This window comes from Lepisosteus platostomus, chromosome 14 (assembly GCF_059453375.1).
Source record: "Lepisosteus platostomus isolate fLepPlt1 chromosome 14, fLepPlt1.hap1, whole genome shotgun sequence".
NCBI lineage: Eukaryota > Metazoa > Chordata > Actinopteri > Semionotiformes > Lepisosteidae > Lepisosteus > Lepisosteus platostomus.
In genome coordinates, this window is record NC_142624.1 from 6,519,545 (window position 1) to 6,534,234 (window position 14,690).

At 40.2% G+C, this 14,690-nt stretch overlaps 1 protein-coding gene across 1 annotated transcript in view; it reads left to right on the plus strand.

The window, feature by feature from the left end:
- The window catches only part of LOC148648797 (receptor-type tyrosine-protein phosphatase-like N), a 151,072-nt gene that overhangs the window by 42,294 nt on the left and 94,088 nt on the right, over positions 1-14,690 (plus strand). The window contains exons 3-7 of the mRNA XM_088606732.1: positions 3,742-3,855; positions 7,773-7,878; positions 10,240-10,423; positions 12,608-12,911; positions 14,300-14,431. Coding sequence (XP_088462858.1) covers positions 3,742-3,855; positions 7,773-7,878; positions 10,240-10,423; positions 12,608-12,911; positions 14,300-14,431 — 840 coding nt within the window. The remainder of the gene's footprint in view (positions 1-3,741; positions 3,856-7,772; positions 7,879-10,239; positions 10,424-12,607; positions 12,912-14,299; positions 14,432-14,690) is intronic.

The following is a 14,690-nucleotide window of genomic DNA, read 5'->3' on the forward strand; positions in this document are numbered from 1 at the left end:
TCGTGTTTAGAGTGAAGAGACTGCAATTAGGTGACAGTGGTGTTCATCATACTTGAGAGTCAAACAGACAAACTGACATTAACATATGAGTTGGCGTTGACCACAAATTCCCATCCTTCACCCCTCTGAACACGTAATTGCAAACACACTGCTATATGGAGGATCAGGAGCTTGCAATACCTGCCTTTTTGACAACGTGAGGAGAAAAATGAACCTGCATTGCAAAGGTGCCAAAAAATGTACCTACTGTATTCCTCAGAAGAAGGAACTCAAGAAGACGGCAATAAGATGGGCTATCCTGCTTCATGGTTACGCAGAGTCAAGTTCTTTTGTAGTTGTTGAAGCCTGATGTATGTATGAAATTCTGTAATATTTTACATGTGTTTCTGCTGCCCTCCTTTTTAAAGATTTTCTACAGGTACATCAAGTCAATCTTGCCTTTAGCTTCCCATGTATTGTAATTTAAATACATTTCTATGTGCTGCATTGCAATTTCAGCGCTGTTCATCTGACATTCCTCCTGTAATTTCAAAGGCACCACAGGGAGAAAATACCCAAATTGTACACGGGAGTGGATAATGTAATCGGGCATTCCAGTTGCCGTGCTGAACATATGCTCGTTTTCTGAAATTTTTTTAGATACAATCTTGCTGTCTTTTCTTTTTAATTAATTTGTCTTAAGGATGCGGCACGGCTACATCAAGACACCCGAGTCTCCCCCAGCAGGTATAAACTCCACCTCTAAACTTGTGTGTGGGAGCCGACAGTGTGACTCATTCTGTTTCAGTTTCCCTCTTGCACTTCAAGGTTCTGTGTAGGCAGTGCTTACATTCATTGCCATTGTCTACTGTCAGCTACATTGGTCCCTTGATGCTGACGGTAGCTTTGCTATTCATTTGCGCACATGTACAGGAAGGCAGAATCTCAATACGCCCTGTATAATGTCTTCATTTAGTAGATATCACAAAGATCAAGCAAGAATGTGGTTTGATTATAGAGCACATTCTTTAATACTGAAGAACAGAAATGGAGCAAAAATTAGACTTTTCAAAGCTTTTTTCCTCAGTGATTTCAATGTCACTTAAAACGTGCACTAAATGAAATTTGAATTTGAACGTACCTTGCCGAGATGATAATTAATAGTTATAAAAGAGGGAGGAACACCATGTGATCGGAATTTTGTAAATGTAGTTTGTATCAGTAAGTTAAAAGAGAACTCTGAGTTTCATCTTCCCGGTCAATAAAATGAAGCACATTTTGTCCCTGTCTGCCAAAATAATTAATCAAAATTGGGAGGCAAGATCTGCATGTCATGAGCTGTAGCTCACAGAACAAGTTCCTCTTGGAAAATTGTAAATAATAAATGCAACTTAATAATAAAATAATAAAACTATAAATAACTTTAAAACCGTAAATAACACATTTGAAGATCACAGAACATATGTCAGGTTGCAAGATTCATTCAGCTTAGACACGCTATTGATTTCACAGTATTGTTTGGTGGTTTCTTCCATCCAAAATCAGTCTTATAACCCTGTGGAAAAGTTCTGACCTCATTCTGTGGTGTAGCTTGCTTATGAACATTCAAATCTGAACATGCATATATACAAATCTATACATACATATACACACAGTTCCAAACATACATATACACCCACATTTTTCTGATGATAAAATGCTTCCCATTTTCACGATTAGGTATACTTTTTTGTGTTGACCTGTTTCTCTTTTTAGCTTGAAGGCATGGTTTAAGTTGGCTTTGTGAATACCTTCAGAGTTTTTAAAAACTCAAGTTGATCAAAGTGTTCTTAATTAAAAAGCTAAAATGATTTTTTATTAGTCCCTGTTGAAGACCACCAGGTGTTCTGTCTATTTTTCTTTTAACCCTGTTTTATTTCAAAAGTGCCTTCTTTTTAGAAAGGTTATCAAACAGGGGCAAAGTATTATAAATAATGTTGAACTGTACAGCTGCAAAGTTATTTGATACAATTTAAATTCAGTCCTTTTTTTAAACTTCTCCAAATACAGTGGTTGAAGACACCGATGAAAGGACATAAACAGATATATATATGCCTTCTTTAAAATTGTAAGGGCTGTTATGCTCTTTTATAACAAAAAATACTCTATGGAATCAAACATTAACAGTGCTGTTATGCCAAATTTACTGATATACAATAAGTCAGGGAGGTTTATTCTTTAGAAGTAAATTCTGAAGATTATAAAGACTAGAGTTCTCTTTCGACCATAGAGAGTTTGGACTGCTTTTCCCTAAAGGTGATACCTTGGTATTGTATGTATGTGGAGCCGGACATTTCTCAAAGGGACTAGTTTTCTGTATGCTGTTTAGAGATATTTAGAGGCATGATAAACTGAACCCGAGGGTAAGCCACGAAGGCAGTTAGAGCAGGTGACCAGGATCGAGGATATGACCTAGGGAGATTTTGTTTTGTTTTGAGGTCTAGGACTTATCAGGAACCAACGGCCGGAGCCGTGTTTACACTGGGTCGCCTTTCTCAGGCACCTGCTGCACTTCAATCCGTTCCCAGCACTTCGCCAGGGTTTCCTTGGCAACAGTGACATCAGCAGGCTGACAGCAGCCAGTTGACTCCCCCTCAGTGGATTCAGGCGCTGAAGAGATGAGTCACTCACCGGGAGAGTTTGGAATGTCCTGTTGTCTGTCTGTCCACCTGTCCGGGCATCCCAGAGTGCTACTCAACAAACCGACTGTGCTCCCCATCACCTTGACTTCTTGGAGTGGTGGTTTAGGCTGTTTACGGTCCAGAAATTACTGTTTCACCAGGTTAGGAAGGCTATGTCAGTGAAGCTTGTTTTTCTGACAGTAAATCTGGTGCTATCTGATAATGCAGCCGTCGATTAGAAGCTCTCAGCTAACTTGTATTACAATTCAAGTTAACCTTCATACTGTACCTTGTGTCAAACAAATAATACATAAAGAAGTAAAAGAAACCACTTGGCAACAAGCACTTCAGTGCCTGTTCTTAGCATGATTTTGATGTCATTTTTAGTAACCCTATGGAAGACAGTGATAAAAAGATGGTCGATATTCCTGTGTGTACTGGTAACTTGGAAGAAATGAATAATCATTTTGATTAAAAAAAAACACCTTTAACCAAATTCAATAATAGCACTGACTTGATATGGAATTTGGAAAGAGAAATACAGCCATGGGCAGTGTGTGGCGTAGTGTTGAGCATTGTTGCCTTGCAGTGCTGGGGCCCTGGGTTCAATTCCTGGGGTGGTATTTCTGTGTGGAGTTTGCATGTTCTCTCTGTGTTTGCAGTGTCTCTGCCTGAATTAGATCAAATGGTTTGGAAATATACAATTCAGTACTGTAGCGCTCTTTTTGTCTGCTCGTTCCGACACTTTTCAGCATTAAGAAGAAAGGGAACCAATCGGTTGATCCATTGGTGATAAAAATGTCACGCCCTAGGCGCTTGTAAAATTTTTAAAGAAGGTTGCTCCTTAAAATCTTTTACATAATTGAAATAAATATTTAATCTAGTGTCTACGTATAGCCTAAAGAACAAAACCCGGGTAAAATGTAGCCTTTGTTTTCGTTTGTGTGCTGATGAGATCAGCCGGCGCGAAGCGCTCTTGGAATTCGGACCTGTGAATGAGCCCTCGGGCTGCGCTCGCGTTATCGGACCTCCTCGTGTGAGGTGCGTTGTACGTGTGGCACGTGTATGTGTGTCCTGACCGTGTTTTCCTCATGCGTTCCAGATGGCCTGTTCGGGCAGTGCCAGGATTCCTCAGTGCGGGAGAGGGTGACGTATGAGGTGTCTGTCCCTGTGCTCCACCGCCTGCAGGAAGTCCTGAAGCACCTCACCATGCAGGGTATGTAACACCCCGAGCACAAGGACACTAAAGGCAGCTCCCAGTGCTGGCTCAGGTCTGTGGTGCTGACGTCATGACTCAAGCACTTTAAGTACACTTAGTTCTGACCCCTTGGTAGAAAAGCCTGACAATCAAGCTCCAGTAACAGAGGAAATAGATAAACGAGCCTGGTTCAAAAGGCTCTGAGATTAACAGAGAGCAAGAGCTCATATTCTAGATTTCTGTGTTTATACTGGAGGTTTTTTTTAAGCAAATAAGTCGCGATGGAGGCACAAAATGTTTTGCGAAAATCTGGCAATTTTCTTTGTTGGGTTTGGTCAAAAACCTCATACTGTAGCATGTTGCTTGCTTTCATGACTTTCAACCTTTGTTGTTGTGCAGTTGCCACGTAAAAACATTACACGAGACAAATTAACAGCTGAGATTGTTTTATTTGAATTCTGTATACAGTATACAGTGTTTTGCAAATGTGGAAAAAACAGAAGATAAAATGAAAAGGCTGTGAAGGGTTAGTCCAAAAATATTTGAAATACTTGACATAGCTGCTGTTGCTGTATATTGTGTTGGAGGAGAAGCAACTTTTGTTTCTAAAAGTAAATGCCCAAAATGCAGATACACAGCAATACAAAGAATTGGAACATAAGGGGATACCTGACTGTGAAAAAATAATGATGTGCGGATTGTCTAGCAGTCGGCTGGATTGGGAGCCAGAAGAGACTGTAGTAAAGCAGGGATGATCAGTGGGTCACATTGAAAAGAACAGGAAAGCAGCTGTATTGCTGAAGAAATGCGCTGTGTTGACAATGTGTCACGGCCGAGGAGAAAAGGAAGTGAGGTATCTGTTGCTATGGTTATGCCTCCTGAAAATAAGCATGAGAACGATGCCATTAAGAATTATTTTGACGGCACTGTAAATATTGTGATAACACTGTTTGGCCAGATGTGCCATAATGCCAACTCTTCACAACACCATTATTTCTGTCTCATGCCAAGATGTCTTTTACATTTAAGCATTTTATTTTTTCAAAATATTTATTGACTGTGACTAGCTGGAAACGTGAAGATGTAGAGTTTAGTTGTCTGTTTGAGTTTCATTCTCAGTTTGAATGTTTGTGCTGGATTTTATTTTCATTTTAATTTATTGTGCTTTAGAAAGGGCATGAGCTGTACTTGCTGTCAGCACACAATTAGAAACTACTGCTGTGTTGCCAGATTGTGTTAAATGAAAAACACAGTTGTGTATTGTTTAATACAAATCTGCACAGTTTCTATACAGTATGTTTGATTCATCTACAGTATTTGACCAAGTTTTCTCATGTGTATGTGTGTGATAATTTACTGGATAAAAAAAAACCCAAGATGTATGAAAAATACAGTGAAAAACTTTTGCTGTAAAAATTGCAGCAGCAGTGGTGCCTGATGTTACATTACATGCTTTTCATTTGCACACCATATTGGTGAAAACCGTTTTGTTTTCCACTCATCTTAAGTAATGGTAAATAAGTTCAGATGTATGGAAGCAAAGCAGTGCAGTGGTTAGTATTTCTACCTTGAAGCTCTGGGGCCCTGGGTTCAATGCCAGTCTTGGGGTACTATCTGCATGGATTTTGTATGTCCTCCCTGTGTTTGTGTGGGTTTCCTCCAGTTGCTGCAGTTTCTTCCCATAGTTCAGAGACACAGTGGCAGATTAATTGGCTTCTTAAAAATGCCCCCTAAGTGCGAGTGTGTGCGTCTGTCCGCCCTGTTATGGACTGGCGTCCCGTCCAGGATTGACCCTGCCTTGTGCCTGTTGCTTATCCAGATCAAGTTCCCATGACAGTTCCCCATGACCCTGAATTGGAATAAGTGGTTAGAAAATGGATGGATGGAAGTTGGGAAATATTCCCATTTGGGATAATGGTGCTCTGGGGCTGTAGTCATGAAGGTGACTTTAATCCGTTTTACGGATTCTGTTATGTGCCAGTCCTACATACATGGATGTTTCAAAAATTGAATTTCTGAGAGGATTTTAACTTGGGTATTTTGTCTTTGTGAGAGTCCCACCACTGTAGTTTCACCATCTCCCTCTCCAGAACGAACTGCTCTCAACTATTTATGAGCCCCTAAAAGGCTGCTCAATCTTTCTTCATATATTTTACTTAAAGTTCTGTGTCCAACTCACTGTGTATTTTGGTATATTTGATGAATACCCTGTTACCATTTATTGGAGCTGGATATTGAGGTGTGATAATCTAAGGAACAATAGTCAGCACCTGGCCATTGTCAACATTTCCAGTTCTCATGACTCTCAAAGCAAGGAAATGTTTGCTAAGATGTACTGTAGCTGTGCGAGATTCATAGATCGAAGCAATCCTAAGGTTTGCCTTAGTTAATTAAGTTCTTCGTAAATGATTAAGAGTGTCATCAACAGTCCAGGAACACAGCATAAAAACAGGCAGAGAGGAGAGAGAAGAGAGGAGGACATGTGAAGAGGCAAAACGACAGAGAGAAGATAGGAGGACACAGAAGATAAAACATGGGTCCTAGTCCAGATCATCAGTAATGACCCGACTGAAGTTATGTTTTTGAACCTTGTTAAAAGATCCTGCAATTCTGTTGTTTTTAGGAAACTCTGATTTCCTGTATAGAGAATCCCTGGGTTAAAAACGGCCTCTCCTGGTTAGTTAACAAATTCTTAGATTAGGGAGATAGGTTTCCCATTCACTTTGTAGCATCCAGGTTTAAAGTGAGAGAGATTTAACTGCAGATCCTATTCTGTTAGTTTAGAAGGCAGCTTTATCTTTTCTGTTGGCCTCTGTTGGCATTACAGAGGATTTGACTACTTGGTAACAGTCTGGGGTTTTCTGGGTGTTCAGGACATAGGTCTCTGGGATGCCTTGTTTGTATGTTGTAAATACTGTGGACATCCAGGGATGTAAGTGAAAACTCGAGAAACTTTAAGCAAGTGGTAGTGAGGTATCATTACAATCTAGCAAATATGAATCTGTTTTAAATTTATTATTGAATATCTATGATTACAGGGAAAGAGGTTGTGTCTGCAATCTCCAGTTGTGCACTGAATTATCGCAATTAGAGTCAAATACACAGCTCTCAGTAATTAAAATATCAGCTGTGAGTTGTTTCATCAGATAGTCCTTACCTACATTTAAATAGTTTGTTAATGTATTGGCTTAATTCTGTTTATTAAGCATTTTGAGACCAGTACAAAGAAAAGATAAAACTGAATGCTGTCTGCCCAGTAGATAACTGAGTACCCTGAAAACTGGTTGTTTTTTAAATCTATTCAGAAATCTTTCATAAGTCTTTGTATGATCTTTTTAAAAAATAAAAATCAATAACATTTCAAGCTGATTAAATTTGTAATAATTGTTGTATCTGCTACAATGGAAGGAACATTCTGATTTTCCCCATCCTGTTTCACTCGCTAAATTTGGGATGATAAAAACGTTTCTGAGTGTTTCATGCTGAACCCTTCTCCCTGAGCATTCAAGAGATTTTGATTGTGTTTTAATGAAATTAGCACTCTTGTGGCTGCTCTAATGGAGAGCGTGACTATTCAGCGGCTTTCAGAAGTAGGCTTGTTCTCACGTTTGTTTAACAGTGTACTGTAGCAGTGTAACCTGTTTCTAAATTGCATAGTACGGTCAGATTGACAAATTGAAAAGGGCTGTGAAGATAAAAGACAACTTTTAATGGCTGATAAACTGGTTAAGAGGATCTGGCTATGTGTTGAGATGGAAGCACCGTCAGAAATCTGCCTTTCATTGATGGTAATTTGAACTAGACAATCCAAATTAGACGGGGGAGCTTTTACAAACCTCATTTCAAAGAAGCAGTCTAACAGTGTTTTGCTCATGCCATTTTGATTTAGAGCAGCTTTTCTTTTTAATACCGTTTTTTGTTATCCCTGGTCTCAGGCTTGTCGTGGCAGGATGACATCACCCAGTACATCATTTCCCAAGAGATGATCCATGTCCCTCGTACCTACTCCTCCACTTCACCCAAAGAGGCCTTTTTAGACCAGTAAGTTTCCTGTGCTTGTCTGTAACAACGTCCTGGTGCAACGTTCCTTTGGATTCTTGGCTGGAGAAAAGTCACGGTTATTTTAGCTCATATAAGTAAAGATTGAGTTGGAGTTGTCTGAAAAAATTGACAGTGAGGTCCTGAATCACATGCTTCAATGAATGCCTTTCTGAGGATCCAAATGGGGGTAGATTGAGGTTACACTTCTAAAAAAAATCCCTTTTTTTTTACATTTAACATTTTTAAGCCTTTTATTATTCGATTTTATTAATCAATTCATTTTATTTTTTGGGACAGAACCCGCAGAAGATAAAAGGCAGGTGGGCGATGAGCTGTTCATCGCATCCTCATTGTGATGCAGTACGCAAAGAGGAAGGGTTCCAAACAATCTCAAGGTCATCATTTGAACTAGGGACTAGAAAACAACTAGCCGTCCCAGTTATTTCTAGCTTAATAGTCTAGGAATCCTTCTGAAACTGAATTTTGTTTTCTGCCCCAAGTCCTTTGAAGATTTAAATGTTTATATGTTTACTATTTATAGTTCATTTCAATTATTCAGCTTTTTAAAATGATTTTCAAAATTGTCATTGTTTATATCCCAGTAACAATGCAGTGTTTTTTTTGTTTGGGACTAGAAGACAGAATGGTTCTAAGATGAAAACTAGCATAACATTTCCAAAATGTACAAGATTTTGGATTCCCCAAATAGAGGTACAATGACATCTGTGTTTAAGAGGTCTCAAAGAGTAAGATGAGACTGTTATAGCCCCTTGTTGGGCTGCCCTCTTTGTGTAATGGGATTGTCCGTCATATGCCTGGGCTGTCCAGGTTGGGCTCACAGAGAGACGCAAATGAATCTGGGAACTGACTGTGGACATTTAAAGAAGATTACAGTCACAGCCAAAACGTGTTATGGGTAAACTTCAGTTGAAGTGGTGTTATTAACTTATTTGTTTAGTGACCGGTAACTTGAAAGAGTAATATACTGTATAGTCCCTTGCAAAAGTATTCAGTATAGTGCCCCTTTAAAAGTTTTCGGAATGTTCCTGGATTAAAAATGATACTGTATGGACACGTCTTTTTCTGATCTGTACTTCTATTGCAAACGCACATGCTCAAACAGAATTTTGTTTCACAACGAAAATATGTTTTTGTCAGCAGATATCTTAAAGAAAGAACGGGCGCTCTGGCATTCAAATCTGTTTCAATTAGTAGATTTTTTCACACATCAGGGGTTTCAGGAGTCTTAACAGCAGTCTACAGCCTGCTGCTTTACCAGAAGTCCTTAGTGCTTCTATGACCTCACCACAGACTCTCCGTTGGCCAGTGGCCTATGGACCAGGGAAATACAGCAGATGGTTTCCATGCAACATGCATCCCATCCTGGATTTCTGGCAGCTCAGCACATATTTCAAACTGAGGTTCCATGTGCTCACAATGCATCAGTTCCTAAAATTCTGTCCTTCGAGTTTTGCATCTTGCTCTTTGGATGGACTCTGCACTGCAGGGTCCATTTCAAATGTACATCTGCAATCCTACTGTAGTTCCTCTCAATTTACTTTACTTTGTACTTTGTGCCTTGTCAGGGCAGCAAACACAATCCCTACATTAACCATGAGATGGGGTCTCTGAGATTTGGTTAAAACATAATCAGGCACAGGCCAGTATACAGTAATTTAATAATGTTTTTTTTTTAAATACAAATTCTCTGAAAATGTACAGTACTTTCCATTTCCAAAGAGGCTTTCAGACGCCTTCAGAACAAAATACCTTGCTCTTTTGACTCGTTCTAAAAATCTTCAACAATTTCAGATTGTAAAAGTCAGTATTTGGTTAAACATACCCATGAAGTCTGCGACCCACTGAGCCCGCAAACTTTATTTAATCATTTGAATCGTTTCTTGGGGTGTTCCGAGTTCAGTATTTTCTTTATCATATACAAAGCTAAAAGATCCATATAAATGTTAAGATAGATAATAATATTGTGATACCAAAAAATTGCCTATCATTTTTTAATTCAAGTCAGATTATCCAATGGATTAAATATATTAGAGCTGTCTTCTAGCAGTTAAATCTCCAATTGTAATAAATATAATCTTTTTTTAATGAATTGGCCACTTTAACATTTTCAGTTTTTTTTGTTATGAATAATACTCATTAAACTAAATGGATCTTAAATTAATATTAAATACTACTAATAATAGTGAATATCAGTAATTTGCTTTGCATCTCTGTATGTGCATATATATATATATAAGGGTTGCCCTGAGTCTGCACTGTTAATAACAGAGGCACTCTGGTTAACAATGGTTTTCAGGTATAAAGAGAAGAAGGGTTTTCTTATGAGTTTTTCTTTTGTAGGGTCCCTAAATCAGCACAATCCTCTGGGAAGCTGTCCTACTCCAGCTCCAGGTCTCGTCCTGGGCCTGACCGGATGAATCCTGCCTTGATGCAGCGTTACCTTGACTACATGGTTCTCTCTGACCAGCCCCAGGCTTCTGTGCGCATGCAGGCCCCGCTCCTTGGCCCTTACTCTTACCCCCAGGTCAGCAGAAGCCACAAAGAGACAGTACTGCTCTCCTTTGGGTATTGTTTTTTAGTTGTGTGGAACTAGGTCATTGAGATCGGAGTGAATGTAAGACGGATGAGAGTCAGTCAGTACAGCTGTAAGAAAATCTCATATCTGCATTGAACATCCGCTTCAGTTCTAAGAGGCTCTCAAGTATAACATTGTATATTATGGCTTTGACTTTTATTCTATGTAAATTTTGGCTTTGGCTTTTGTAAGTATAATTTACATATAACTTAAATGATCTGAAAAATGTTAGATATTTTATAATAATATTGTTGCAAAATAGGGGGGATCAGGAAAATAAAGAGGTTTTTTTTTACAAATAATATGTATTAATGTAAAAAATGTAGTCAGGTGGTAAGTAATAATTTGAAGCAGGTGAATCTTGGCATGTGAGTTCTGTATATTTTTTTGGGCAAAAGTAGAAATGGTAAACACACCGATATTAACTATAAAATAACTAAAGAAGACAAAGCATTACACTACATACAGTATAACATAAAACTTTGCACTGTATCTAAAACTTTGTTTCAGAGACCTATGTTCTTCAGACCCAGAAATATACAGAAGCATGCTAGCTCTATAACCTGAAAAACTATGCAACACCCTGACTGGCCAACAAGAAGACTACCCTGAATCTTAAATAAAAGAATACAGCCTGAGACTGCATCTTCCTTCCTGCACCAAGGATGCCCTAAAGCGAAAGGGAATCTATCTCCCCAGTGTAAAGATGGATCAATATACCAAATAAGGATAGAATGTGTTTAGCCTGAGGATTCCACAATAAGAAAAATCAGATTTTTCTGAAATAAATGGAACAGCAAGCTCTCTAAAACAAAGTTCAAACTACTTGGCCAGAATCTGGTCAATGTAACAGACTGGAAAAAGGTCCTTTTGCGTGACACTCTTCTCTCTGTCTCTCCTCCACCAACTCTCTATCTTCTTTGAAGAAAAATCTTAAAAGTAATTCACTGCAAGTAGCTGCCGGTCTCACCAGAAGCACACTGACGTCTGTTTCTTTATATGTATTAATACGTTTGGTGTTCGCAATTGCTTTTATCAATCTCAATACTGTATGAAAGAAAGAGCAACAGAAGATTGCTTTGTCTGAAGTGTTGATTTCTGGTCACTTAGTTTTCCAGACTATAATCATTATTAGGATGCCAGTTATGATAATTAGAAACATATCTCGCTTATGAACTCACTCCTCACCCCCCCAAAAAAAATCTAGCTACTACAGTATGTTATCATTAAGAGTAGTCTTAGGTCTACTCACATTCAGTCTGTTTACACTGCTCTGGGTTGATGTAGTGGTTACTGCTGTATATTAGAATGCAGCTTTTCTTCACGGTATCACACCCAAACCTGCGGTGGCTCACAGCCCCATGGCTGCCCAGGAGACTGCCGCATTCCCAAGAGCAGGCGTATTTCTCCTGCGTCTCCAAATCAGCCATGCTTGGGCCACCTGTCGGTTCAGCCTTCCCTGTACCATACAGTCACCCAGTCCTCTAATTAATTAAAGGTTTCCTATTTAATGCCTGAAACGCCACAAGACAGGTGCTCTGTCATTTGAGCTGCTGAGGTCCTGCTACACTCGGCCCTGACTTTAGACACACTGAAAAGTTACCAGCTCACCTGACCGACTAGAAACCTCGGTCTCTCAAACTCAAAACCGGAGGCCCAAAATCCTGCCTGAATCCTGCCCTGCCACTACCTCTTCCCTGCCTGTTCCTGCCCTGTCTCCTGATCCAGTCTGTATTCCCCTGGTCAGCTGTTTTTCACTTCTCCACGGCACATTCTGCTAACCTTCGGAAAATAACGTGCCCCAGCATTTGGATTCCCCGCCTACCTGTGGGATGCAGCTTGTCAGCAACCGCAAGCCTCGTCATAACACGTTGGCCTCCCTTTCTTATGCTGCATTTGGACACTTCTCTTATTCATATGCATCTCTGTGATGCTCTGTTGAAGTGGGTTAATACCGCATCCCGTTTCTAGTTTCTTAACACGGAATGCCACACCTTAGATGGTACCATGGCTTGATGTACTACTTGATATATTATTCACATTCATATTACAATTTCTAATGACCCTGTGAGATTAGAAATATCAAGATAACCGTGTGATATTTGTCTTTTGCCTGTTTTGTCTGTGTTACAGTATGCTTATCAGGAGGATGAGAGGCCCCTTAGTTCTGTAGGTGGCGCTTACCTCCGGCCCTCCTCGCGCTCTGGGGGGTACCGTCCTGGTGACAGAGACCGCCAGCTGCTCCAGGACCTCCTTTCTCTCTACCTGTCCACTGGACGGCCCCCCCAGCAGAAGGGGACAACATCTTCTTCATTTCACGAGGAGCCTGATTTCCCACAAGACTATAACCAGGACTATGGGCAGAGCTCTGAGGAAACAAGGCAGCCAAAACATAAGAAGATCCCTCAGGACTACAGCTCGTTCTCCTCTTTGAATGGTATGACTGGCCCAACGTAGCATTTGCAATATCATCAAGCCAGCACTGGTCTGTTTAGGACCAAATAAAAATGAAAATTTAGTAATATACCACCAAAATGCATTGGTGCTGTAGTGATGATGGATTGGACTTGTGCTTAGAAGTATTGTTGTCATTTCAAAATAACCTGCACTGACACATGCCTTGACATGCAGTGGTTTTAATCAAAACAAATTCACCCAGGTTAGTCATGCCCTGAAATGAGTATTACTCATCCCACTCAAACAATACCTGTTAATCTACAAATGAGGAAAAGGTTTCCTTGCTGTTTGTATCAGTCTGTTTTTTATCACTCTAGTTTTATCACCACTGTTTTGGCATCTTGTACCGGGCCTAATGGAGTTTATTTAACTAAAGTTCGGGAGGGATGACAACAACCACGCTCAGTCATTCCCAGCTGTTAGTGATTAGCAATCACTCTCTTCGTCCTTCCTCCACTAAACACTATAAATACCAAATGCGATATCTCTCTCCCTCACGTGCGACTTTTGCATCCCAACTCCACCCCAACTCCACCTCTGCAGCTGCCCCTTGGTTACCTTGCGGGGGGGGTCCTGGCCTCCTCGTCCTACGGCCAGGAGGTGGTCCCTCAGCCAAGCGGGTTAAGCCAAATATTCACTCCACAATAGTTCGTTAAGCTTCGATTTTGGGGCGTTGTCATTCCTCGTGAATTCATATAATGTTAAGTGATGCAGGGTAATATAAACATACCTCTGTCCTTGCCTTCCAAGTGCACTGTTGCTCAAGGTAATGTAACGGTTTAGGAAAAAAAATGCTAAAACAAGTCGGTCGGGATTAAGTCAAGACTTTAGTGCTCTCCCCCTTTGCAGCTTCGCAAATTGCATGGGCAAAATCTTTCAAAACAATTGCCTGAGACTCATCAGATCCTAATACCATCTTATTTTGGTATGACTCTTGGACAGCCATAATAACCTTTGCCATTATAGCAAGCTATTGCACGTGGGACGTGAGATCTTCTACTGCGGTATTTCACCTAGACTGGCATGGCCCCTCCACATTTAAGTGTCCCTTGCCAGTCACCCAAGATGTCTTAGTAGACCAGGATGAAGGCCTCTGCACGTCTTTATACTCAGTCTGTTCCCAGAATTCCCACTACCAGGTGTCACATGCCGTCGCTGGTGATCATGAGGTGCAGGGCAAGCCGACGTCTAAAATCATCTGTTAATGGGTGGGGATCACAAATTTCCTTAATGAGAAAGAAAACAAGGAGACCATTTCACTCGGTAATTAGCTGTTTTAGCCTTTCATGTGCATTTTCAAGTTCTAAGTGTGATTTTGTTTTTGCTAGCATTTGTGCTTCAGGCTGCTGTCTCCCTGCTGCATTGCAGATGCAACCCTGAGGAAATTAGGAGCTGTGCTGAAGAATTATGGAGTTGACCTCCGTGACTTGAGTGACCAGCAACTGAGTAGCCTCTTAACTGCCCTGCAGCTGCTGCAGAACAAGGCGCAGGACACCACAGGTAACCAATGTCATGGATGCTGTTTGTCACAAAGGCTTTGAACCACATTCATTTAGGTCAGAAAGTCAAAATGACTAAATTACACAGCAATACATTTCTGAGGACTTACTGCTGACTGAAGACCCCATAGCAAAACAATTCTCAGAATAAAATGGTTCCCATCAATGGCTTAACTACACCATCTAAACATACAGAAAAGTACCAGTCAATACACAAAACTCATACAGTGAATCGCATACAGATACTTAAGTATACACAG